The sequence below is a fragment of the Caretta caretta genome, chromosome 2 (assembly GCF_965140235.1).
Source record: "Caretta caretta isolate rCarCar2 chromosome 2, rCarCar1.hap1, whole genome shotgun sequence".
NCBI lineage: Eukaryota > Metazoa > Chordata > Testudines > Cheloniidae > Caretta > Caretta caretta.
The window spans coordinates 56,403,563-56,431,303 of NC_134207.1; the positions used below are offsets into that span (position 1 = coordinate 56,403,563).

The 27,741-nt window shown below is 41.5% G+C and overlaps 1 protein-coding gene across 1 annotated transcript in view; it reads right to left on the bottom strand.

The window, feature by feature from the left end:
• The window catches only part of CRISPLD1 (cysteine rich secretory protein LCCL domain containing 1), a 66,143-nt gene extending 38,645 nt beyond the window's left edge, over positions 1-27,498 (bottom strand). The window contains exons 1-2 of the mRNA XM_048840991.2: positions 27,156-27,498; positions 25,469-25,791 (exon numbers count right to left, since the gene is read on the bottom strand). Of these exons, the coding sequence (XP_048696948.1) occupies positions 25,469-25,726 (258 nt within the window). The 5' untranslated portion in view covers positions 25,727-25,791; positions 27,156-27,498. The remainder of the gene's footprint in view (positions 1-25,468; positions 25,792-27,155) is intronic.
• Positions 27,499-27,741: the final 243 nt, after the last annotated feature.

Here is a 27,741-nt window from a genome sequence, read left to right on the forward strand (position 1 = left end):
CCAACTGGAAATCTCCAGAAAAACAAACAAACTGCACAATAAAGGGGGAACATCACAATTCTGTAGTCAGATTGGGATTTTGAAGTTATCAAACGGTATATGCCACAAAGTGGCACATTTATTAGATATAGGTGGAGAGGATGAGGAATTCATTTTATGTCTGGGTACACCTAGAACTTGAAAGGCAGTACAAAACCCTTACCTATGGTAGACAAAATCTACAGTTTTACAATCTTACTTAACAGTAACTTGTTCAGTTTTAGAGCTAGTTTACAACCATCTTAATTAGAACCTGTTCCAATATCTCTGTAACTATCTTTAGAGCACATACAAAAGCATGTTTACTTCCTTACTAATTAGGTACTCCATTTCAGGAAGTGGTCAACTCACTGATTTGGGTCATCACCCAAGAGAAAGTCTGTATGTTATTTATCATCAGACCTTTACTCAGCTGCCAACCTTAAGCTCAGTTATTGTTCATAGCAGGCGTCGACAATGCAAACAGGTGCAGAGAAGGATGGATACGACTATCGTAATCTTTTGGCGATGTGGTGGGGTCAAAATGAATTGCTGGAAAATAGAAAGAGACAGCTGAAGGTGCTTATCCAAGAAAGGTACTTGATTTCATTAAGAGGATTCCACCAGTGACTAGCCCATGACCTCAGTCTTCTGTCTTAACATGTGTCTTCTCTTTCGGGAAGCAATGTGTAAAAGGAGACAAGCCACTTTATCCTATTTCTTGGTTCTTACCTAACTTGGTTCTCTTCTTGGAAGTGCTGGTGTGGACCAATCAAATGGTGTCCCATACTTCTTGCTAAGATTTGAAATGTCCAATGAAAATGAAGGTCATCCTCTCGCGCAATCCAATTAGGGAACAGGACATCAGCTTTTGAGTTCTTGCAACTGCGACTGCAATTTTCCAGTCTCTCTGAGTAACATCTTGTTACACCAGCTTGTGTAAGATAACCAGTTAGGCTATAACTGTTGGTACAAGCATCTTGCGACATACCTTGAACAGCGGCTGGCTTGCTCGGGTCAGCAATTTACCTCCACAAGTTGCTTTCCGTGGGCCTGTTTGTGAAGCATACCATGGCCAATTTTTCAGTTATGCTTGCTCAACTTGCAGTTGCTCCATCGACACTATGCTAGCTGATGAACTGTCCAATGTAACATTCATATAATGTATATAAATTTCTCCATATTCTTTGATGCTCTTTAAACTTGTTTTAACAGTCCATTATGCAATGCAAAGTCACTTCAAGAACTGTTGTTCTCCAGTGAGCCAGAACAGCTGGATAAATCTTCCACCTTTGTTTTCCTTGTTTTAACATCAATGTAGAATCTTAGTATGTATGGCTGAGCTGAGTCCATATACTATTAATAAAACAGTTCAATTTCTGATTATTACACTCTGTGATCAAGTGTTTTTATACACACACTATTTGGTTTCAGTTCTTTTATTTACTGCCTCTTTCAGCACAAATGTATTTCACTAACTCAATAGCAAAAACATGCTTGATTGCGAACATCACTTAAACTAAAAAAGCGAAACAAAAAACACAATATAAACGCAATCTCTTTCTTTCTTCACCAGTTTGCCTGTGAGGTCATTAAAGTTTACAATATTTTGTCCAAAGCTGTATCACTTACAGTTGATTTCCCTTTTATATCATAACATTAAATTCTATCAAGTTGCCCATTTTACTGCTGTATCTGGCACATCACATGATATCAATGTTTGATATTAATTTAATATGATTTTAATTCATTCATTGACACAATAAAAGATTAAATGAGCTGTCCTGAGGAAAAATCATGACTAAAATTTATATTAAAAATAGGCAATTTTTTGGCAGATAATCATTTTTTAAATGAAACCTGGTCATAAAGAAAATGTATGTGGCACTGAGCTGAGGAAAGATCTGGAGCCAACCAGAAAGCAGAGAGCCTACGGTTATAAACTTTGCTTCTGCAGCAAATAATGCCAAATTCCTTTTCTTTTTCCCTTCCAAATACACACACCACTCATGAAGTTACTCCAGAGAATTCAGGAGTTCAAGTACAGGAACTCCTCACTTAATGTTGTAGTTATGTTCCTGAAAAATGCGACTTTAAGCGTAACCATGTTAAGTGAATCTGATTTCCCCATAAGACTTAATGTAAATGAGGGGATTAGGTTCCAGGGAAATTTTTTTCACCAGACAAAAGACTATATTATATATATATATATACACACACAGTATAAGTTTTAAACAAACAATTTAATACTGGTACACAGTGATGATGATTGTGAAGCTTGGTTGAGGTGGGGGAGTCAGAGGGTGGGATATTTCCCAGGGAATGCCTTACTGCTAAATGATGAACTAGCAATTGGTTGAGCTCTCAAGGGTTAACTCTCATACTCTACAAGGCAGCAGGAAAGGAGGGAGGCAGACAGAGACACACACCCTGTGTGTGTTTAAGAGATAGAGATGTGCATTTCCCCTTTAAGTATGAAGAGTGGGGTCAGAAGTACACTGCATTGTTAATTAGATCAGCAAGCTGAGACTGGACCACAGCTGCTGCCTAAGGCAGCAGCTCCCTCTGTCTGTCCCCCCGCTCTATGAAAGATGGGGTAAGCAGGGTGCAGGAGCAGGGGGGAGGGGGACACCCTGACATTAGCCCCTCTCTTCTTCCCTCCCTCCCCCAGCAAGCAGAAGTCTCGGGGAGCAGCTCCAAGTCAGAGGGCAGGAGCAGCACATGGCAGTGGGGGGAGGGACAGCTGAACTGCAGCAATTGGTAGCCTGCTGAGCAGCTGCTGCACAGGGAACTTAGGGGAGTGGGGAGCTGATAGGAGGGCTGCCAGGGGGGCTGTCGGTCCACCCTGGCTCCAACCACCCACCAGCTAGCTGCAACAGGCTGCTCTTCCTGGAAGCAGTGGACAAAGCAGGCGGCTGCCAAACGACACTAGAATGACACTGCACAACTTTAAACGAGCATGTTCACTAATTGATCAGCAACGTAACAATGAAACAACGTTAACCGGGATGACTTTAAGTGAGGAGTTCCTGTAATTCTCCTCTGTGTTCTTTATGGGGGAAGGCTTCAGCCATCTGCTTCCATAGTGCTCCCATTTAAAATAAATACTATAATATAACCCCCACATGATAAGTGGTCTGTGAGGATTGAATCTAAGTACCAAAAGCACCATCTACCATCTGAGTTAAAAACTGACACACTCTTATTCTCTGTGTGGACCAACCAGTAGAAGAGGACAGTGCACGTAGCTACCATAGCACATTGACAGAAAAGTATGGTGATTTTCTTGTCTATCAGATGGTTTCATTCAGTTAATGGATTCTTTTGGAAAGGAGAGAGGGAGGAATTGTGGAGAAATGGTGGCCAATACATTAAGACCATGGCCCCTTCCTAGCTGAAACTGTGTTCTTGACATCAGGCAGAGCTACCCATTTACAGTTCACTGAAAAAGTACCTCTACTTCTCCATCAAAACAAAAAGAATTAATAGGAAGGTGTTTTTTATTTAATTTATTCTTGCTCTGGGCACTTTACAACAATTTCACATAAAATTATATCTTACATGGACATATTATTACACATTCAGTGAAGTTAACAAAATTATCCAGAAAACACAAAAGAACTAAGCTTCTTAATAACAGTATCTATTGTCAGTCTCTCTCTCATTATTCCACCACATTCCTATTTGCCAGAAATAAGAGTTACAACCAGGAAAATTAATCCAAACTAACCAAAGGTGTGAATGTGAAGTAGATTAGGTCCCTGTGAAGATGATGTTATTGAGAATTAAATTGATCTAAATTTGGTTTAGCTTAATTCATCCTGAAATTGAATTAAACTAAACTAAATTAAGGCTGCTTTAATTTTGAATGAGGGTTTTCACACAGGGCTTTAATGCAGTTTAACTAATCCACTTCAAATTCACACCTTTAGTTAATTCCAATTAATTTTCTTAGGTGTCCCCCTGTAGACAAGCCTTCAGATTTTTTCTTTTTCTGGTTCACGTCAGAACTCATATGGCATTCAGGAAGAAGACAAACATTATACTGACTCAGGCCAGGTCTACACGAGGAATTACATCAGTACAGCTATGTCTCTCAGGGGTGTGAAAAATCCACACACTGAAGAGACCACACAGGATCTTGTTCTTACACCTGTCTGGACAAGACTCTTTTTAAGCGGATACATATATATATTGGTTTGGGGGTTAAGCAGAAAAACATAGCCTGCAAAGTTGCTGGTGGCTATTGATGCAAAATCTACTTTAGTAATAGGTCTGCAAAGAGAATACAAAGGTCAAAAACTTATATGACTGCAATGCATGGGAATTCATCCTCAGAGTGGCGTGTTTCCATGGAAACCAATCGTGTGAAGCAACTTCTCTATTCAAAATTAAGGTATTAGGAATATCAATTTAATCAGACTCTTGAACTGGACCTTCAAAGCTTGTTAATAGTGAATGGATAGCTTGCCAAATTTTGCTTTTGTCTATGACTAACATGAAGCCAATCCAGGTTGTGTTGAAGTCTATGGGAATTTTGCCATTGATTTCAGTAGCACCAGGTGGATAAGAGGAACACCTTTTCATTACTACTATTCAGAACCCAAGATGTGAATTTTAAAACCAACTGATATAACTGAGAGGACAGGTGCTAAAAGAGGATTGGACTTTAAAAATTAATTTCCAGAAGTTGGGACAGAGTCATTCAGCAATCCCAGTCAATCAGTTACCTGTTGGTTTAAAGCCTAGGAGACCAAACATTCGAGTTCTAACACCCCTAACATAGCCCTGGCTCAATATTCAACGATGACCTGTAATAATGATTCTCTTCACAGCAACTATTCTAAGGTCTGGCAGCTGTGTGTGCAGCCACTTGTTTTCATTTCTTCCTGTTGCTACCATGTGGTCGTATAGCTGTATAGGGCAGCCAGTGCTTAATTTGTGTCAGGGCTTGTCAGGCCTGACCCTGGCACCTCCAGGCTCAGCAGTTCAGAGCCCCAGCACAACTGAGCTCGCTGCATCAGTTATGAAAGTAAAAAATTGCTTGAGCCCCAGCATCCAATTGCTTGAGCTCCAGCACCTCTTTCATTACAAATTTAGCACTGAGGGCATCCTTTTTGTAAGTCAATGGGCAGAATCCCCAGCCAAAGAAGATTAATAACACTGACCAGTGGCAGAGTTTCAACCCCTTTCCTTAGGGCTTGCTTTTATTGATTTATAAAAAAGAAGTTACAAACAAACAAAGACACTCAGAACAATGGGTCCTAATTGATAGAGACCCTTCCAGCTTTTTAGTCAGCTGAGAGAAGAAGAAAAAAACCCCATACCCTTCTTCCCAAGGAACCATTTACACAGCCACTTTCCCTCTGCAGTCATGCCCTCATCATTGATCACCCATGTGACAAGCAGGGATCTGAGTTAACCTTTCATGCATGAGAACTGTGCAGCATCTCTTTACCTTGTAACACCTTCAAACAGAATCCCAAAGCACTTTCTAGTGGGATGCAGAATACCAAAATAACATTTTACACAGCTAGATAGAAATTCACATATTCAGGGAAAGGAAAAAAGGCATAAAGCAGTATGTTGAAGCTCTGTTTAATGCCTGTTTTGTTTCAGTCTTCACTAAAAAGAAAGATGGTGATCAGATACTCAATTCAATTAATATTAACAACCAGGGTGATGGAACACAAGCCAAAATAAGGAAAAAATAGGTTAAAGAATATTTAGATAAGTTAGATGTATTAAACTCTGCAAGACCTGATTAAATTCACCCTAGGGTAATGAGGAGCTAGCAGAAGCAACCTAGTAACCATTAGCAAATGTCTTTGAGAACTCATGGAGGACAGGTGAAGTCCCAGGGGACTGCAGAAAGGCAAACATAATACCTATCTTTAAATAGGGGAAAAAAGGGAATTCAGGGAATTACAGATGAAATTCAATAAAGACAAGTACTTCTCTTAGGGATCAACAATCAAATGTACAACTACAAAATAGGGAATAACGGGGTAGGCAGTACTACTGCTGACAAGGATCTGGGGGCTAAAGCATAACACAAATTGAATCTGAGTCAACAACATGAGAGTTGCAAAAAAAGGCTAATGTCATTCTGGGGTGCATTAACAGGAGCATCATATGTCAGAGACAGGAGATACTTCTTCTACTGTACTCAGCACTGGTGAGGCCTCCGCTGGAATACTGTGTCTAATTCTGGGCACCACACTTTAGAAAAGATGTGGACAAACTAGGGAGTGGCCAGAGGAAAGCAACAAAAATGATCAAAGATTTAGAAAACCTGATCTATGAGGAAAGGTAAAAAAAAAAAAGGGGGGTGGGGGGGAGATTTAGTCTTGAGAAAAGAAGACTGAGGGAGGATGCGATAAGTACTCAACTGTATTAAGGGCTGTTAAAAGAGGATTGTTATCAATTGTTCTTCATGTCCACTGAAGGTAGAACAAGTAGTAATGGGCTTAAATCTGCAGCAAGGGAGATTTAAGTTAGATATTAGGAAAAACTTTCTAACTGTAAGAATTGTTAAGCACTGGAGCAGGCTTCCAAAGGAGGTTGTGGAATCCCTGTCACTGGACAAACATCTGTCAGGGATAGTCTAGATCAGTGCTACTCAAAGTGGTGGTCCGCGGACTGGTGCCGGTCCGCAAGCCATCAGCTGCTGGTCTGCGCACACATTGGAAAAAAAAATTGCCGGACCCCCATATCAGATAGCTTGAGAAGCACTGGTCTAGACAATACTTAGTCCTGCCTCAGGGCAGGGGGCTGGACATGATGACCTCAAAGTCCTTCCAGCCTTACATGTCTATGATTCTATGGAAGTAAAAGAGCTGAAATTTAAACTTGCTAAAGATGGAAATAAGTACAGTGAGTACCACTGAAAGTAAACATTTATCATGGCATGGTATAAATACCTCGCAGCGGTATACATTCTAAATATTGGTCGTAGAGTTGTAATATAAATACCATGGTACAGTATGGTATTTAAGTTTTAATAGCTTCCACTGTGTTCTTTAAGACTAATTACATTGCGAAGGGAAAAAAGGAAGAATGAAATATTGGATGAAAAATACCATGGTCGAATAAGCCAAAAATAAGTACAAATCAGCAGCCTGGCACCAACATATTATGCTAGTAAGAAAGACAAGGTGTCCAGAGCCTCACTTTATGATACCTATATGTTCCATGTAATAATAATAAGTTGAATTTCATTGCACATCCCATCCAAAGATCTCAAAGCACTTTACAGACACTTAATCCTCTCAATATCATTTCAATATAGGTAAAAATTATTGTATTGTTTAATATAGAGGAGTACACTGACACAGTGAGTGGTTAAGGTCAAATTCTCCAATGCAGATGACTGAAGTTAGACATCTAAATTCATATTTAGGCACCTGAAAGAAATCAGTAGAAACTGGTGATGCTCAGTAACTCTGAAAATTAGATCACTTATTTAAATAGTTAAATATGGATCTAGGTCTTGAATTTAGCCATCCAAGTCTGACAACTTTGGACTTCGTGTCTTATTTAAGGCCACACAGATAGTCAGTGACAGAAGTTGGGATCAAATGCTCCATTTCTGCTCCAACCTTTACATAACCCTCCTTCCAAATATGAAAATAACTATACTACCCTAAAGACTAGCAGTTCCATTACTAATCATATTTAGGATAGTAAAAAAGAGGGAATAGTTGACATTATTATATTTTTCCCCTTTGCCATTTTCTGCTATAGCACTGGAAGGAAAACTAACTGGAAGGAAAGTGGCAAGAACTTTTTTATATTTCAGTTTTGAAAGTCTGATGTTTATAAAACTTCTTAAAGAGATCCCTACACAGACCCAGAGGCTTCAACTACTCTTCTGGAAAAGAAAAGAAAGCAGGAAAAAATGTGGCTTTTCCCTAGAAGCAGCAGAGTAGTCTGAAGCCAAAAATATTGTTCCTGAACACTGAGTAAACTGCACCAATTTCTGAAGCAACCCTGTATTACAGTTTCATGTGTTTGCAGTTTTGGTGTTAGAAGAGTCAAAAACAAAAATAGCAACGGCACAAATGACAAATCACATTTCATTTTCAGTGTAATCTAAACATATTAAGATCTTGCTGAAATATTAAGATGTCTAAGGTGACTTGCCTGCAATGTCAATGTTGCGGTTTTAAAACTGCAAAATAGATAACAAATTCCACAATATTTTAAAATCATCTTACTGACTGTATATTCTAAGAGCAATAGTGTTCTGGAGTAGCAAAAGAACTGTGATAACTGACCTTAATTTTCCAACACCTTCTGTTGATAAAGAGTCATTTAACTCCACTTCTATTACAACTTATTCATATCTATATACATGTATATCCTATTGTGAGAAGACCAGAGCTTTAAATATTTCTTTAATCACCTCCCACCACCATTACAAGCCAATTTTTAACAACTGTTACCATATAATATATCAAGAGGTGCTTCAGGAAGTAATTGCAGTGTCTCAGATACTATGATCTGATGAATATTGGCTTTTTAATGGTGACTCCTGTGAATCTGATTTTAATACAGTAGAAATGGAATATTGGAAAGGACGACACAGTAATTAGACATGATTTAGCACCCCTGTAAGAGATCTGCTTAAAAATGTTCCACAAAAACCAGAGTTGAGCAACTGTCTTCAAATAAGAGTTGCTTGCCATTTGATTTTGAGGGCCAGCATGGGACCCAGGGCAAATGTGGTGAGCTATTTAACGAACACTTGTCTTTCTTGTAAATGCAGCCCAAAACATTGGATTTAATGACTGAAGTAAACTCATTTTATGTTACAAAAAGGTATTGTTTTCACAAAATATGAAAAAAAGGTTCTCATTATGGACGAAAATGGCTTTCTTTTAAGAGTCACTTTTCCTGGTCTCACAAGCCACTTTGCTTCAAGTAAAATCAAGGGTGGATGGCACCTCTTTCTGTAGAGGACAGGCCAAATTCACCCATAGTATTCAGGGGAGTTTCAGTCAGTGTTTCTCAATAAACAAATCTTAAATTAAATCAGATTCCTGGTTGGGTAACATGAAGAAGACATGTTAGATTTACTCTGTGTAAATCAACTATTCTTTCTGTCTTTAATATAGATTTTACTGCTTGAGCTCTATGTTCTGCTGCTGCAAATTAATAATTTTGCTAACAGTGGTGAAGAAATTCTCTGACAGCAAAATAAAAACGATAGATGAATTGCATCCCTCCTACTTTTGTAATTTTTATTTTTATTTTGGTAAAGCTCTCTTAAACTTTGAAACAGTAAACCAGTCTTTCCCATTTCCAGCTTCTGTGCTTAGAGCCACTCAGTTGCTACTATAGAGACTAACCAATTTATTTGAGCATAAGCTTTCGTGAGCTACAGCTCACTTCATCGGATGCATTTGTCCACTGAATGCATCCTATGAAGTGAGCTGTAGCTCACAAAAGCTTATGCTCAAATAAACTTGTTAGTCTCTAAGGTGCCACTAGTACTCCTTTGCTTTTTGCGAATACAGACTAACACGGCTGCTACTCTGAAACCTGTTAGTTGCTACTGGCATTACATCAAAGTCATAACATGGACTTACCCACTTGTTCATTGAGCCACTTTTAAGCTGCAGAATCCTTTGCTGAAAAATGCCAGACAGAATAAGAGGATAAGTCAACGTCACAGTATTCTTTGATGCAGCGTCAGTAGCCTCTCAGCACTGGGCAAAGAAGCTGAAGCACTTCCACCAGCCTTTGAAGTGAAGCAGAAAAGTGGAAAGCCAGGAAGGAAGCAGACAAGTTTTCTCTGAAAAGGGAGCTAAGTTGTTTTTTTAAGTGCCCTCCAGCCACTTAAAGGATTCCACAGACCACAGTTCTCAGCTCTAAAGGAATGGGAATTGTGTTTTTTCAAGTGTCCCTGTGAAGCTTTGGAAAAACTGACAACAAACAAAACAGACATGACAGAGATGTTTCAGAAAGGCCTAAGAACTTAAATATGGGCATTGATACACAGAATGGAGAAATTCACCAAAGTGCGGAAGGCCAGTGAAAGTCCCTGTAAACTTTCTAAGCCCCTTTTCAGTTCTTCACACTACACCGGGGTACAGAGACTGGCTCCACAACACATACTGACTCTGTAACCTAAGTGTGCTGTAAAATGGGACTGATAAATAGTGTCTCTCACCACAGAGAGGCTGACAGGAATGGGTGGGGAGGATGGGGCTACTGGATCCTGACTTATATAGATCCTGTGGCCCAAAAGAACCTTGCAATGTCTGAATAAGTTCTTTAGCCATGATCCCAGCCTGCCAACAGGTTGGTGGGCTGAATAACACCTTATCGTCACATTCACAGAATGGCTTTATGTAGCAATGAGTCAGTGTCACCCAAAGTTTTGTATTATGCTGTATTCTTAACTTCAAGGAGAATTTGCCTGAGCAAGGATTAAGTAAAAACAGAAAAAAACTTGAGCAAGCATTTGCCCCAAATTTGGGACTTTCAAGAACCACAAAATATCATCAAATGGCCATCTTTCAATTTTCTTCTTCTAAAAGGGCCAATCCTTATCTGGTAAACTATTGGATGGTGTGATAAGGCTTCATGGCTCTGAAACGTGAGGCTCCATGAAAGCCATGGGTCAGCCACAGTCTTGAAAGGGACAGCATTGTGTCAGCATTGTCAGCGTAATAACTTACCATTATGAAAAGACACCAGAATGACATGACCCACAGAGGAACAAATAGGCACTACTACGATACAAATTAAAAATAAATGTGCATACTTCTTTTATACCCTGTGTGGGCAGAAAAGAGTATAATTCTGTGGATGTTAGTTATTTCTCTTTTCATTTTCTGTGACAAATAAACAAAATCGGGATCAAATGCTGCCTTCATATACACATGCATAGTTGTCATATGGTTACATCTGAAAATAGAACTGGGTCTGAGGTAAAAAAGTGTCGTCGGTTTTTATCTCCTTCCACCAGGTTTGTGAAATAAAACATATTTTAAAAATTCGTAAGTTATAGACTTATGGTAACTTATAAAGAGAATCAGGCCACAGGAAGACAAAATAAATAAATAAGACCTACCTTCAACAGTTACAGTAAATACAAAACATAGTACTCTCACTAAATGGCAAAGTGCCAAAAAATTCAAAATTGCATTAAAGGAGCTACTTATAATAGAATTAAATAGTGTTGCGAACTTAATTATGCAGCAGTACAATATTGGAATGAGGGAACTATACTTATGGGAACTATACTTAATTCACTTGTTCTTTTTGTTCCAGAAAAGACACCTACTTCTGGCAAATGCAGGAATACATGGGAGGAGGTAAGTTTAAAAACAGAATTCATGGCTAACTCATGTTAAAGATGCCTTTGGAGGTTTTATTTGTGGAAACCATTTTTGTGGCCTTACACAGTGTTTAGGAATTAGGGTTGGCAACTTTTTAGTAGCACAAAATCAAATGCCTTTGCCCCACCCCCTGCCCTGCCCCTTCTCTGAGGTTCTGCCCTACCTCACTCCACCACCACCACCCCGCTCGCTCTCCCCTACCCTCACTCACTCATTTTCACCGGGCTGGGGCCCAGAGGTTGGGAGGCAGAAGGGGTGAGGGCTCCAGCTGGGGATGCAGGACGGGTCTCTGGGCTGGGGCTGAGGGGTTCTGAGTGCGGGAGGGGGCTCAGAGTTGCGGCAGGGGGTGGGTGTGCGGAAGAGGGGGTGGAGTGCAGGTTCAAGAAGGGAGTTTGGGTGCAGGAGGGGGCTCAGGGCTGGGGCAGAGGGTTCGGGTGCAGGAGGGGGTGCAGGCTCTGGTAGGGAGTTTGGGTGCAGGAGGGGGCTCACGGGTGGGACAGGAGCTGGGGTGTGAGAGCGGGGTGCGGGCTCCGGACCAATGGGAGCCACAGAACCAGCGCTCGAGGGTGGGGGCAGCACGCAGAGCCCCCCTGACCACCTCTACGCCTAGGAGCTGGAGGGACATGCTGGCCACTGCCTGGGAACCGTGCAAAAACTGGACACCTGGCAACCCTATTAGGAATACGGGAGTAAATAGTTTGTAGAAAGAGTTCCTTGTATTTTCCAAACAGTACAGATGTAAATATGGCTACCCAGCCTTTCTGATTTATAATATTTCCATGGTTCATTTGATGAAGTGTCTTTTTGATGCAACTTACTGAATTATTTAAAGGATAACATTCATGGCAGCCGAGTTTATAAGGCCATGAATGGTTTTCAAGAACGGTGAAATGGCAAATGAAGAATATAGCCACAAACACAGCATATTGCCTCATGTACTCCTGCACTATGAACTTCAACAAGATATTTAAAAACATCAAACAATTATACACAACCACACTCACTGCAGAGTATATCATTTATCCACTGAAGCAATGCAGAGACTGGAGTGCAAACACCACCACAATCAAGGGCACAAGATCGGAAATGGCACAGTTTTAAAAATCTGCATGTTTTTAAAACAGATTAGCAAAACCTTAGATTAGTATATGCTGCACACCAGAGTAACTGCTAAAGGCTGAATGGAGCACATTAGACAACGCACACTGCTCCTCAGAGGCTGTGGACAGTCAGAAAGCAGAGTTGTTGCCTCTTTGTGCTCTCTTGAGTGCTAGTTAGACCTGATTTCAGAGTAGCAACCGTGTTAGTCTGTATCTGCAAAAAGAAAAGGAAGACTTGTGGCACCTTAGAGACTAACAAATTTATTTGAGCATAAGCTTTCGTGAGCTACAGCTCACTTCATTGGATGCATTCATGAAGTGAGCTGTAGCTCACGAAAGCTTATGCGCAAATAAATTTGTTAGTCTTTAAGGTGCCACAAGTACTCCTTTTCTTTTTAGTTAGACCTGAGTTGCTCCTCTGCACAGGTGCACAAGGGGGCAATGAGGAACAAGGAAAGGATAAGCTCCTTATTCAGTCTTTTCTCCGTAGCATACTTATACAATGCAAAACAGAATGTGGGCCTACATTTACATAACATATGCACATTTCCATTGTATGTAGCATTTTCATAATGCATGTTATGACTCATCACTCATAACCCAAAGAGATGTGCTGATTCTACTCATGTCACATTGTGGGAGGGGTTCATGTGAATACCTATTTGAGGGTGGGTTTGAAAACTGCCTTACCGTTCAAGAGAGTGGCCTGTGAAAAAAGATGCAATGTGACTATACACAGCTAGCACTAATGTAGATCTTATTGTAGCTTGTGATTTGATACATTTCTAGACTAAAATAGGCCGAAATATTTCCTGTCATGTACAGAAAAGTAAGGTTCGTGATGAAAAAGAAAGCTAGGATTTAAAGTGAAAGCTTATTTTATAAAATCAGGGTCTAAATAATTAGCTGTCAGCCATAAACCCCAAGAGACCCAGTGGAATCTCCAAGAGCCACACTATACTTACAGGTTTCAGAGTAGCAGCCGTGTTAGTCTGTATCCACAAAAAGAAAAGGAGGACTTGTGGCACCTTAGAGACTAACAAATCTCTAAGGTGCCACAAGTCCTCCTTTTCTTTTCACCATACTTACAGTTACTCCTGGGGGGAATTCTGTGCGAAAAAATTAAAGAATTCTGTGCCTAATATTTTAAAATTCTATAAAATTCTGCAAATTTTATTTGTCAATATAACATTATATAATCACACCAGTTTCAATTATTTTGGAAATGTATTTCAAAATACCTGTCAGCAAGTATGTCTGTAACAATAAGACACAAAAATTCCCCCAGGAGTAGAACATTAAAGAAACCCCTACTTCTTCCTGCTTCTCTGCCCGTTCCCCCACAGAGCCCAGCCAGGGGGCCAGATACTCACACCCTCTAGCCCCCCAGAGACCAGCTGCAGGGCCCCCCTGGCCCAGACACTCACAGACCCTACCCTACTAGAGCACAAGGATCCAGAGGGAGAAACAGCTTGATGCTGGGTCCCAGGTTTCCTGCACACTGCTGCCTCCTTCCTTCAGGGAGCCCTGGGAATCCTCCAGATCCCTCCCTCTCCCACCTCCCTGGCCTCGTCTTTCCCTGGCCTCGTCCAGGGCTCTGCTGGGTCCAGCGACTCCTAGTGGCAGCCAACATCTCTGCAGCCTATTGGCGGGGAGAATATTCTGCACACCAAATATTTCTGCATAATTCCGCATTGCGCTGTGGCACAGAATTCCCCCAGGAGCATTACACTGTAACATCATCATATACAGTTGACATTGCATCATTGCAAATCAACATCACAGGATGAGGCAAAATCAAAATCCAGTCATTCTAATGTCATCAGAAAATCATGCATGATTGTATGTTTATCTTATTAATATTATTCTTTACCGCTGTCTGCCTGATGAATCTTTACATTGGCTACTGCCAAAGAACAGAGAGTGTAAGAAATCTTTCTCCCATGCACATCCCAAGTAAGGGTCAGCTATACTTTGTAGTCCCAGCACCCTGGGTACACTCCCTTTGGGTATATCAAAGGGGGTAGGGCAGTGCAAGATTATTCTCCCTACCCCACTTCACTCAGGGAACACACAAGAGAATAGGAGAACCTTTTAAACTTTGATTTTTTTCCTTTTGTTTTTGTTAAATCCTGCTCAACTCAAACTCTGACAAACTTTTAGGATAAAAGCTTTCTCTCTTAAAGACTGAACTTTTCCTCCTCCACAGCTGAGGGCTGCTAAGGAACGGTGCAGCTCAACTTTCAATAAGACCTGATGTTCCTAATGTAAAATACAAGCAGACAAAAAAAAAATGTACGGGAATAAAATCTCCAGGGGGTCTCCATAATTCATTTTTTATTGTTGCTTGTGCTTCAAATCGGAGTATAAAATTTGGTCCCCCACCTTTATTTTTCAATTAGCAGCCAAGGCTCAATTCTATTATCATCATTTATTATTTGTATTATAGGTACATCTAGGAGCCGAGTCATGAACTAGGACCCAACTGTAGGGCTATCAATAGCTAAAGGCACCTAACAAATCTTGCCTACTTTAATCTTAGTTTCAAAACCCAGATCCAGAAAACATAGGACCCTATAATTACTAAAACCAGACATTCTGCAAGTGGCTATAATTTATTTTGGAGGGCAATATTTCTTTAAGAAAAATTGCTCTTTTCTATTACTAAAGTGTCTCTTGGAACATGAAAATGTGCACTGACTGTCTCAGCATTTAGTTCTCTATATACCATATTACCTACCAAAAAAAAAAAAAAGTTAAAGTTGCAAAGTCAAGCACTCAAAAGTTACGAAATACCAGAATTAAGGTTGTCTGTGCAACACTAGATGTGTATGCCTTATCATACAGTCTTTAATTACATGATCACATACTATTTTTTCTACAGAGCCCTGGCCTCATTCAGTGCACAGAATGGATGGAATTCAAATAATGAGCAGCTGTCCAAGTCCTTGTATTCCTATTTTTCTTCAGTATGTGGCCCCATGCTTTACTTAACACACTCAATTCAACTCTGCTCTGGAGATGGCATTATTAATTTCCTCATAAGCTTTTCTATGGTGCTCATCACTGTGCTTTGGGGGGCCCTGCGCTTCAGGACATGGGGTCCAGGGCGGCCTGGAGGGCTAGTGGGGGGCAGGGTGGACAAAAATAAATTATTTAAAAAAAAATCCGATTTAAATAAAAAATCTAAAGATAGTTTTAATTAAGATATCTTTGAGCTATAATGTATCTCATCATGGAATACGGATTATAAATTCTAATTCTATAGTATGAGACAATATATTTATGTAATGTTTAAGAAAAGTTTTGTAAAGGAATTCCAATAGTTCATGGATCAGGGATCCAATCTAATGGGGTTCCAGGGGCTTCTGTATAGATTATTTAGGTTAATCTTTCTATCTATCCAATAGGACTCAGTGCTCACTCTAGAAGATACCATCAGAGATGCTTAGTTTTGCAGTTCTCAAACTGTGGATTTGTGTCTCCAGAGATAACATGCTTGTTAACAGCAAAAATGTTTTAAAATAAATAAATATCTAGAGGTGAGAAATAACAGACCTCAATCCTATTGTCCCTCTGCAAATTTGTGTACACAGAGTCAATCCCTTACCTCTCTCTAAAAGTGCAAAGTTTCAAAAAGTTCAATGAATAGAAGATTATTGGGGGCAGAATAGATCTGGACAAGGACAAGAAGTCTAGAGATAAATGTGAGAAGGGAGGGACAGGCAGTAGAAACAAAAGTGAAACTATTTGAGCAGCATATTCCGGAAGTCTTGAGGTCTTTCTGAGTGTAGCCTTCATTGATTTGAGATGTACCATACCATTCTCTCACTAGAAGGGAAAACATATAATGGCAGCAGGCCATAAAAGAGACCCAGTTTGGGAATATTTTAATGAAGTTCCTCTACCTGTGGGTAAGACAGGCATGCGTGCAAAATGCAAACAGTGTAACAAAGAAATGCAAGGCCTGGTTGTCCTAATGAAACAACATCATGAGAAGTGTTCCTTCTCAGGAGGAAGCTGCGTTGAAGATGATGAAGGGAACATGTCTAAACATGCAGGATCTTCAGGTTGGTAAACTTTTTTATTTCATACTTCTTTCTTAAGGACTGCCTGTCTTCCTTCTGGACTATTCTTGAATTCTCATGTTTGAGCAAAAAAAATATATAGTTGTTACTCTATGGTACTATCATTTTAGATGCAGTTGTGATAAACAATAAATAGCTGAAATAGGCAGATCTTCCTTTTACCATTTCACCTTTGAAGTAGTACTGAGTGTCAGTGAATGCAATGAGTAATACTAGATGAGCAGTATGGTAATAATAATTAAATAACTGTGTTACAAAAAGAGGTAATTGATGAAAAAAATTGCCCAGTTTGTTTATGCAACAAACTCTCCTTTCTATATGATTGAGAACCCACACTTTATTTATATGGTTCAGCCATTAAGACCAGGATACAGTCCACCCAACAGAGCAGATGTTGCAGGCAAATTCTGGATAAAGTGTATGAAAGAGAAATTGAGTGTCGTGCAAAAGGTCTAGAGGGTGAAATTGTTAACCTGAGTCTTGATGGGTGGAGAAATGTCCCCAATGATCATGTTGTATGTGCTTGTGTGACAACAGAAGAAGGGAATGTCTTCCTTACAGAAACAATTGATACATCAGGAAATGCACACACAGCAGAATACTTACAAGAAGTAGCAGTAAAAGCTATAACTGTGAAAAAAAATTCAAATGCCTAGTATGCAGCTTGGTCACAGACAATGCTGCAAATGTATGCAAGACGAGAAGAAATTTAGAAGAGAGTGAAGAGAGTCCCAGGCTAATAATATATGGTTGCAGTACTCATTTGATGCACCTCCTAGCCAAAGACTTCAGTGTTCCAGACAAAAAGGTTAATGTTAAAATTGCAAAATACTTCCGTAACAATCACTTTGCAGCAGCTGCTCTGAAAAAAGTGGGAGGAACCAACTAACGCTCCCCCAAGACATACAATGGAACTCAGGAGTGGACTGTTTTGAGCACTATATCAAGAACTGGCCTAATCTGATGACAGTTTGTGAACAAAATTGTGAAGAAATAGATGGCACTGTGACAGCCAAAGTTCTCAACATTGGGCTTAAGAGAAAAACTGAACATATGCTGAGTACCCTGAAGCCTATTTCTGTAGCCTTGAACAAAACGCAGGGAAATAGCTGTTTTATTGCTGACGCTGTTGAAATTTGGAAGGAACCAAGTGAGATCTTAAAAAGAGAAATATGCAATGACAGAGTTAAATTACAAGCACTAAAAAAAAAAATGAATGGGACAAGCACTATCTCCAGCTCATTTTCTTGCAAATATTCTCAATACTAGGTACCAGGGTCAAACTTTAACAGCTGAAGAAGAGTTGGCTATGACATGGACGTCCAGCAATCCTCCCTCCATAATACCAACTATAATAAACTTCAGAGCTAAAGTGAACCATTCAAGAAATATATGTTTGCTAATGATGTTTTAAAGAAAGACACACCAGTGAACTGGTGGAAGTCACTTAAGCACTTGGATTCAGAGACTGTTGAAGTGATAATCTCACTTTTAACAGCAGTAGCTTCTTCTGCCGGTGCAGAAAGAATATTTTCTTCCTTTGGACTAATTAATTCCAAATTGAGAAATTGTTTGGGACCTGAAAAAGCAGGAAAGCTCGTTTTTCTTTTCCAGATTATGAACAAACAGGAAAATGAAGGTGAAGACAACTGAGTTAGCTGCAGAAGCCAATATTTTAAGTTTCTCATGTTGACCTGGCTGACAGTCAATTTAATTTTTGGGTGGGGTTTTTTAATATTTCATTTAACTATTTTAGATAAAAAACAATTTTAACAAAAACAAACCTGATTTTAAAAAACTTGAATGTTTAATTAGATTCAAAAATTCAAATGCTTGTATGTTTGCTGTTGAAGAAAAAAATCCAGAATACTGAACGTTGTTTTAGTTAAATAAAACAATTTAAATGTCTGTCTGGTGATGTTCTCCTCCTAATACAGCATGGCAAGAAAACCCTCCAAATATTAATGATTAACCTGTTGAATTGGAGATAGTTCACGTTCCAATGACTTCATAAATATCTGCTTCAATTACCGTTGGTAAATGAAATAACCAATCATTCATTTTCTGATATAGCTGTAAAACTAATCAGAAAAGTTTTCAAAATAAATCACAGTTTAAAAATGTATAGTGTGTACCTTCTAAAAATGAAACCTACATCTATCTCTGAGTTGTGAAGAATATGTATTAAGGTTATAACAACCAACAAGAATGCACTTTTATGTAGAAATCCATGATTAAATTGAGCCTTCCTGACTAGTGATTTAAATCATGATTTAAATCAATTTGATTTAAATCAAATCCATCCTGGTGGGGGGCCTGGCACCAGCAGCAGCGAGCGACCTGGCCCCAGACTGCCCCGCTCCGCTCTGCTGGCTCCAAGCAACACCTGGGGGAAGGGGTGGAGCTGGAAAGAGGTGGGGCGGGGGTGAGGGTTTGGGGGAAGGGGTGGATTGGGGGCAGGGCCTCAGCTGGAGTGGGGAGGTTGTCCCAGGCCCCGAATAGCCCTAGGGACAGCCACTTTGCTCATCACTATACTATCTAAGGGCTAAATGCTCTGACATCTATTTCGGCTCCTTACTTTTACTGAAATCAGTGGAAGTGAGAAGCCAGAGTAGAATTTAGGAGCCTAACTCATTTTGAGCATTTATTGTCACAACACCCCTGAGAGTTGAGGGGTGGCATTTTCTAGGGATGTCAATTAATCACAGTTAACTCCTCTGATTAACTCAAAAAAGTTAATCGCCATTAAAAAAACTAATCGTGATTAATCACACTTATAACAATAGAATACCAATTGAAAATTGAATATTTTTGGATGTTTTTCTACATTTTCAATATTGATTTCAATTACAACACAGAATACAAAGTGCACAGTGCTCACTTTATATTATGTGACAAAGCTCTGTCCTTGCCTCCGTGGGTCCTGCGTTTCCTGGCGGATTTTGCTAGCCTCAGAGGTTCACTGTGACCCTCCACGTAACCTCTCTCTCTAGAGACAAGGGTCACAGTCTACTGAACCATTTTCATCATAAGCCAGCGAGGGAGGTGAGGAGAAGTTATCCTTCCTTGCACCGTCTCTGTTGTCTCCCAGTCTCAGTGATTAATCAGGGAGCAAAGGTGGGCTCCCTCCCACACCCTCTACTCTGGGCTCCAGCCCAGGGACCCTAATAGTATCAGCTATAGTAGCTGACCTTTTAAAAACATGACATGTACAATTCCCTGGGCTACTTCCCCAACAGTAGCCCTCACTTCCTCAAGCTCCACTTCACCCTTTCCTCAGGGCCTCCTTCCTTGTGCCTGATATGGTGTGTACTACTCAGCCTCTCCAACAGCGCAACTTCCTCCCACAGCTCCTGACATGCACACCCACTTGACTAACTTGGAGGCTTTTAACTAGTTTCAGCCAGCCCCTGATTGGCTTCAGGTGTCCCAATCGACCTAGCATTCTCCCTGCCTTCTGGAAAGTTCTTAATTGGCTCCAGGTGTCTTAATTCACCTGGAGCAGCTGCCATTTCACTTATCCTGGTACCAGGGATTTGTTTAGCCTGGAGCTAATATATCTATCTCCCATTACTTTTCTATAGCCATCTGGCCTTGCCCCATCACAATTATTATATTTTATTATAAATATATGCACTGTAAAAATGATAAACAAAAGAAATAGTATTTTTCAGTTCACCTCATACAAGTACTGAAGTGCAATCTCTTTATCGCAAAAGTGTAACTTACAAGTGCAGATTTTTTTTTTGGTTACATAACTGCACTCAAAAACAAAACAGTATAAAACTTTAGAGCCTACAAGTCCACTCAGTCCTACTTCTTATTTTGCCAATCTTTCTGAAAAGTTTGTTTACACTGACGAGAGATATTGCTGCCTGCTTCTTTTTTACACTGTCACCTGAAAGTGAAAAGAGGTGTTCGCATGTCACTTTTGTAGCCAGCGTTGCAAGGTAATTACATGCCAGAGACGCTAAACATTCATATGCCCCTTCATGCTTCGGCCACCATTCCAGAGGACATGCTTCCATGCTCATGATGCTCGTTAAAAATATAATGCGTCAATTAAATTTGTGACTGTACTCCTTGGGGGGAGAACTGTATGTCTCCTGCTCTGTTTTACCTGCAATCTGCATTTATGCAATCTGCAATTCACGTTATAGCAGTCTCGGATGATGACCCAGCAAATGTTCGTTATAAGAACACTTTCACAGCAGATTTGAAAAAATGCAAAGAAGGTACCAATGTGAGATTTCTAAAAATAGCTACACTACTCAAGGATTAAGAATCTGAAGTGCCATTCAAAATCTGAGAGGGATGAGGTGTGGAGCATGCTTTTATAAATCTTAAAAGAGTAACACTCTGATGCAGAAACTAGAGAACCCAAACCACCAAAAAAGAAAATCAACCTTCTACTGGTGGCATCTGACTCAGATGAGGAAAATGAACATGCGTCCGTCTGCACTGCTTTGGATCATTATCAAGCAGAACCCATCATCAGCATACCTCTGGTATGGTGGTTGAAGCTTGAAGGGACATATGAATTTTTAGCGCATCTGGCACATAAATATCTTGCAATGCCAGCTACAACAGTGCCATGTGAATGCCTGTTCTCACTTTCAGGTGACATTGTAAACAAGAAGCAGGCAGTATTATCTCTTGCAAATTGTAACCAATCTTGTTTGTTTGAGTGATTGGCTGACCAAGGAGTAGGACTGAGTGGACTTGTAGGCTCTAAAGTTTTACATTCTTTTGTTTTTGAATGCAATTATTTTTGCACATAATTCTACATTTGTAAGTTCAACTTTCATGATAAAGAGATTGCACTACAGTATTTGTATGAGGTGAACTGAAAAATACATTTTTTTACTGTGCAAATATTTGTCATAAAAAATATAAAGTGAGTACTGTACACATTGTATTCTGTGTTGTAATTAAAATTAATATATTTGAAAATGTAGTAAACACCCCAAAATATCTAAAATAAATGGTATTCTATTGTTTAACTGCACGAGTAATCGTGATTAATTTTTTTTAAATCGCTTGACAGCCCTAGTATTTTCTCCATTGTACAGATGGGAATTGGAGGCACATAAAGACTAAGCTCAGAAGCGTTCACTAATTTCAGGTGCCCAATCTGAGATACCCAGGCTCTGATTTTTCAGACTACTTAACATTATATAGCATTATGTTTGTTCAAAGCACAGATCCCATGGACTTCCGTTGCAGCTGTGAGTACTCAACCCTTCCACAAATCAGACGCCATGGTCTCAAGTCAGGCACCCAGAAAATGAGGAAAGCACAATTAGGGACCACTGTAAGAGTTTGGTGTAAATGTCTTCATCAGACTCATACAGGAAACCTGTCTCAAGGGCAGGGACAGAATTCAGTTTGCCTGGATAGTACTGTATTCAACTCCCCTAACCCTGAGACCATCCTTTCTCTTCCTGCAATCCCCTGCCTCTTTCATTACACACTTTCCAACTTGGACAACACATAAAGCAGGGATGCCTATAAACAACAGTGTCTCACACTAAACAACCCTGATTAAGATGTTTTTCTTAAAAAAGATGCTCTAGTTCAAATAGGAATTAATTCGGGGAAGACCTATGGCCTTGGCACTACACAGGAGGTCAAACTAGATGATCACAGTGGTCCCTTGTGGCCTTGTAATCTATAAATCCCCAGAGCAAATCCATCCTGGGCAGTGAATGAGGTAGTGGTCCTGTAAAAAAATTAGTATTTGATCATATAACAAAAGACTGTATCATAACACAAACACACAAGGGGGTGGCAATAAGGTTGCACAGGCAACCTTAATTATAGCATTTCCTAACTTTTGAGTGCTTACTTCACTTTCCAACCTTAATTATTTTTTTTTAACATAGATTTTTTTTTGTAATTTCCTAGGTTATGAAAAAAACAAACTGAAAAATAAGAAACCCCACTATGTAGCATCATATTGACACCCATGTGGGTCATCAGCAGGGTTGGAACCTTTAGATCCACTACACACACCTCTGGCACTTGAGCTAACAGAGTGATAGCAGTAGTAAGTTGTTACCCTCTATGTGGGCCAACACTAGAGGAGGATGAGGCGCTTTGCCAGTGGGTTTCACAGATATTTGCTGATAGCACAGAAAGGCTAGATGAGATTCAGGAAACTTGGGTTCCATTCCAGGCTCTGGGGAAAAGTGTGTTCTAGTGGGCACAGACTCTTCTGTCCATTTCACTCCAGCATAACCTCGTCCACCACTTCCTTCCCAACCTGTTCCTGACCCATTCCTACATCTTCCCCATCCCTGGCGACACATCCCAGTCCCGTTCTCCTTGATCCAGTCTCCACATCTCAAAATTTCTCATCCCAGTCCTAGCCTCCTGACCCACCCAGTCCTAGTCTCAGCACTCCTGACTCTCTATCCCAGTTCCAGTGTCCCCATCCCCCCAATTCCTAGTCTGTCTTCTTGACTAGCCATTCCTAGTTCCCTCCCACCCCCAGCACCATGTCCCAAGTCTCCTTGTTGAGTAAGTTTCAGGTCCCCATTTCCTGGCTCCTCATCCAATTTGTTTCTCTCCCCCACTCTGGCCTCCGGTTGCCTCCCATCCACATTCTCTATCCTCAATGCCTCCCTGTCCCAAACACCTTCCTTGGGCTCTTCAACCAACCACAGTTTCCCCCTACATCTATCCCACCACTTCACTGTCCCAGTCTATTTGTCCAACCAGTTCCAGTCTCCCACCCAGGTTCCTCATCCAGTATCTTCCCTCACCTGTTTCCCTTCCTACCTTCCAATCTCTTTGCCCAGTAAGTCAGTCCCCACTCTGAGTCCCAGTCAGAGTCCCAGTCAACTCTGAGTTCCAGTCTTCTTGTCAAGTCCCAGTCCCTCCTGCCCCATCACCAACCAGTCTCTAGTCCGAGTCTGAACCCCTCTCCTGGCTCCTTGTTCCATCTACCTCACCCCACCCTGCACAGGTCCACCTATTGTTTCCACTGCATTCAAATAAGGCAGCCTCCTCCTCCATGCCTGAACCCAGCACGGGGGTCATTAACAGCAGAGAAGAAATTGTCTTCCTGCTTTCAATTCAGATGCCCAAACCTGGCCCACAGCAGCCCTACAGCTGCAATTGCAAAGAAAGTCCTGCTCAGCCCCACGCTGGAGAATGTTCGGCACAAATAGAATTGTCAGGAACTTTAGCTGCTAAAATCTAATAAGTCTCTACTGAGCATGTGCAAACTGAGATTTTTAAAAGGCTTCTAACTTGTCTTAAACTTGAGTGGATTTCACGTGGATAACAAAAGCACTGCTCTAACACAAAGACTGCCTGCTTGACAAATTTAAATTTCCTGTTCCAAAGCATAGTTTTCAATGGTCATCAGAATTTTTTAGCAAGAATAAAACATATTTTTTCCTAGCCTCATCTTTGCATATGGCTGAACTGCTGTAGCTGAAATTTAAAAGCAAAACGAAACAAAACAAAGAACAACCAGCCTGTGGCACATACCTTGCATGGAAATTTTCAGCCTGAACAGTTCACGTTTGGCTAAATTATAAGCCACTGAAACAGGATCTTATGATGGGAACTGCTGGGCAACCTTAGTAAAAGGGGTGCGATCAGCCCTGCCTATAATAATGCAATCTCCTTGTTATTTGTATAGTAAAAAATATAAAATATATGAACATTGTGACAAAGTTTGAATTTTTCTGCAGATGTAAGAGTAATAAAACAATCGTCCCATTCTTGTCAGGCCACTGGCCTTTTGAGGAGTTCCAAGGATAGAATTTTAGTATTCCCAATATGCTCTAATAAGTAAGTAGGATCATAAATAGGGCCCTACCAAATTCCTGGCTGTGAAAAACCTTTCATGGACCATGAAATCTGGCTATTGAGGGCAGGGGCAGGACTGGGAGTGCCCCAGCCGCGGGCTCCTACTGTGCACCAGATTCCAGCTGCTAATCCCAGCCCAGGCTGACTAGTGATGGGACTTCCTCTTCCCATGCAGGGGCCACTCATGAAGCCCCGTCACACCCACCTCTGGGAACCTCCCCCAGCTGCAGGAATCTCAGTGGCTGCTGGCTGGGAGCCCAGCTCTGAAGGCAGCACAGAAGTGAGGGTGGCTGTCAGCCCCGGACCCGGGCAGGAGGCTGTCAGGAAAACAGGAACATATGGTAACCAGCTCCCCATACCCTGTGACCCTCACTTCTGCAATGCTGCTGGCGGTGATGCTAGCTTTAGAGCTGCACATCCAGCCAGCAGCCGCTGCTGCTCTCCAGCTGCCCAGCTCTGATGGCAGCATACCTACCAGCAGCATCGCAGAAACAAGGGTGGCAATCCCACAACCCACCCCCCTACAATAGCCTTGCAACTGCCCCCCCCACCTCTCCATGGCCTTCCTTTGGGTCAGGACCCACACGATTACAACATCCTGAAATTTCAGATATAAACATCTGAAACTGTGAAATTGACTACTTTTTAAATCCTACGACCTTGAAATTGACCAAAATGGACCCTGAATTTGGTAGGGCCCCAGTCATAATGAAACCTAAATTATAAAAAACAACAGAAGTTGAGAAAAGTGAAAGCTTTAGGTTCAACAAACACTAAATACACACTGAGGGGAAAAAAAAGGCCAAAAACAAAGGGAAATTATCACATACTAATATATTAAACAGAGAAATATACCAGTTTAGGAGCTAGGAAGAACCTGTGCTACTTTGCAATGCAATGTTTCCAGTTTAGCACCCTGCTTATCTTTTAGCTCCCAAATATATTCCGTTGCATTTCATCATTTTATAACACTGTTTTAAAAAGACAAACATCAAGAAACAATGACTGCAAGTATGCTATTTTACACAATGACAGCAACTACTGCATTAAGATTTCTTTCTGGACACCACTATCAATTTGTCCTTACCATATATTCCATATTGGATGCTGGTGGATACACCTGACTCCGTAATTTATTATGAAGATCCAAGATACTTTGCATATCACTGTCTGTGATAGCCCTTTTCCCTCTTTGCTTGGCAATCCACCACTCACCATCTTCATCCATGTACTTTTCCAAAAGTTCCTCTAATAATGTACCATTGGTAAGAACCATTGCAGAAACTGTTTGAGCTATGAATAGCAAGGCAGTTACTCGGACCCATTCCTCTGCTACACACTTCATGATGAACGATCTCAAAACTCCCCAGGGTTAATTCCAGGACAAAGTCTTTCTTCCAGGTCTGTTGGCTGCGAAGGCATAAGAGAGAGTAAAGTGATTCTGAGGTTAAAGTGTTGGCCTGAATTAATCTGTTAAATAACAAAAGTCAAACTGTAGTTGGGAGGAGAGTGTGCCAGTGTGGTTTCTAGGGATGCCAGAGAACACAGACACCCATCCTTTACACTGTGGCTTTGACCTCATGAATTGAAGATCATTCAGGTCGTTATGTAAAGCACACTTAAGCGTCTGCATAAATAAAAGCAATTTTTTCATAAACTGCCTTCACCTGATAAAGGGAGGTACTAAGCAATCTAAATTAGATGAATAAATTAATTAGGTCCTCATAATATCCCAGTGTATAAATATAGCTGTTTTCAAGCTAAAGGGGCTTGCAGCCAACCCCAAAATGAAAACAACCCCCCAAAAGAATATGAAGTAAGCTTTAAAAAAATCAGAACTCTCAAATCTGATCTTGATCAGAAGCTTTTGTTTTAAGATTTAAAAACATTTTGAGTCTCCAAACTTAACAACAGAACTTAGATTATTAAAACCTGTTAGTCAAGCAGGGTTTATTTATTATGCTTGCAGAACCAAAAATGATGACTTCTTTTAAAAGAAGTTTTTAAGATGGAGTTCTACCCTCAAGAATGTTCTTCTGATGCCCGCTACTGCACTTTGGAAGGTTTACAATTTGGAAAGCAGCAGTGCGCTATCTACAGTAGCTCCCTCATCCCAGTCCTAAGTATATTAACACTGTAACACCGATGCCCTAGCGCTCCAGTTATGGACCTAGCAGTGGCGGGGAAAGGAACATCTGGCATCTTGAAGAAAATGCACAGAGAGGCGGAACTGGTGCCCAGTATACTCAGTGTTCCAAAAGGGAAGATATCTTATACTACTGGGCCAATTTGCACTCTCCACATTAGGCATTAAATAAAGATGCTGAAATGAGAAAGTCTGGCTTTTTGGCTCCTGTTCCTATGGGGGAAAAAAAAAAACCCCAATCTGCCTCCACTGCATTTCAATCACACACCCGCCCGGCTTCTAAGGACAAATCAACTGCTGCTGCTGCCCCAAGGCTGCTCCTCATCTCAGCAGCACGCATCCAGAGAGCGCGCGATGGAGCAACAACCCCGCGGAGAGTTAAGTCTTCCAGCAAGTCAGACCTGGGAGCTCTCCCCTCTTCCCTCCCTCCTCAGGCCCTTTGTTACACGGCCCCGGCTGGGAAGGCGAGGAGAACTGGACAGAAAACCAGGCGAGGAGCCGGGTCTCCCCGGGAAGTCCTCAACTGGTGCGTGGGAAGAAGCGCAGCTCCGGGCGCTGCTGCTCGTTGCGGGAGTTAGGGCTGCAAGGCGCGGAGCCGTTCCCAAACGATGCCGAGCCAAGCCCTTACCTCTCCCGGCCTTTCGGACACCACGGTCCAGGCTGCAGCCACCCAGCCGCGGCCGAGTTCGGTCCGCCGCCCGCCCGCGTCTCCTCCCCGCCTCGCAGAGCCGGGAGACGCGCCGGGTTTGCCCGGGCAGCAGAGCAGAGCAGAGCAGGAGCCGGGGCGCGCTGGAGGCTGCGCCTGCAAACTCGGCGAGAAGTTTGTGCACCAGTCCCAGCCCCTCCGCGCAGACACTTTCCCTGGCCCCCGGCTCTGGACGTGGGAGTCCCCTTCCCCCGCTCGTTCCGGCCTCTCGGGGGCCCCCTCCTGCTCCCTGCAGCTGCCGGTACCAGAAGCTCAGCGCTTTGCTCCCAGCCATTTATCCCGGGCCTAGAGCGCGCCCCCAGTGACGTGCCCTGGCCACCCCGCCCCACCAGCATCCCGCCCGCCCGGCCGGCACCGCCAGGAGACTCGGGAAGGGGCTCTGTTTAGCGCCACTCAGCCCCTGCCTGGAGTGGGAAAAGCTGGCTCCCTCTGAGCTTCAGCTACCTGCCTCCGTCCTGCAGATTTTTCAGCCCCAAATTCTACCAAGAGAACAAGGGTCCTCACTGAA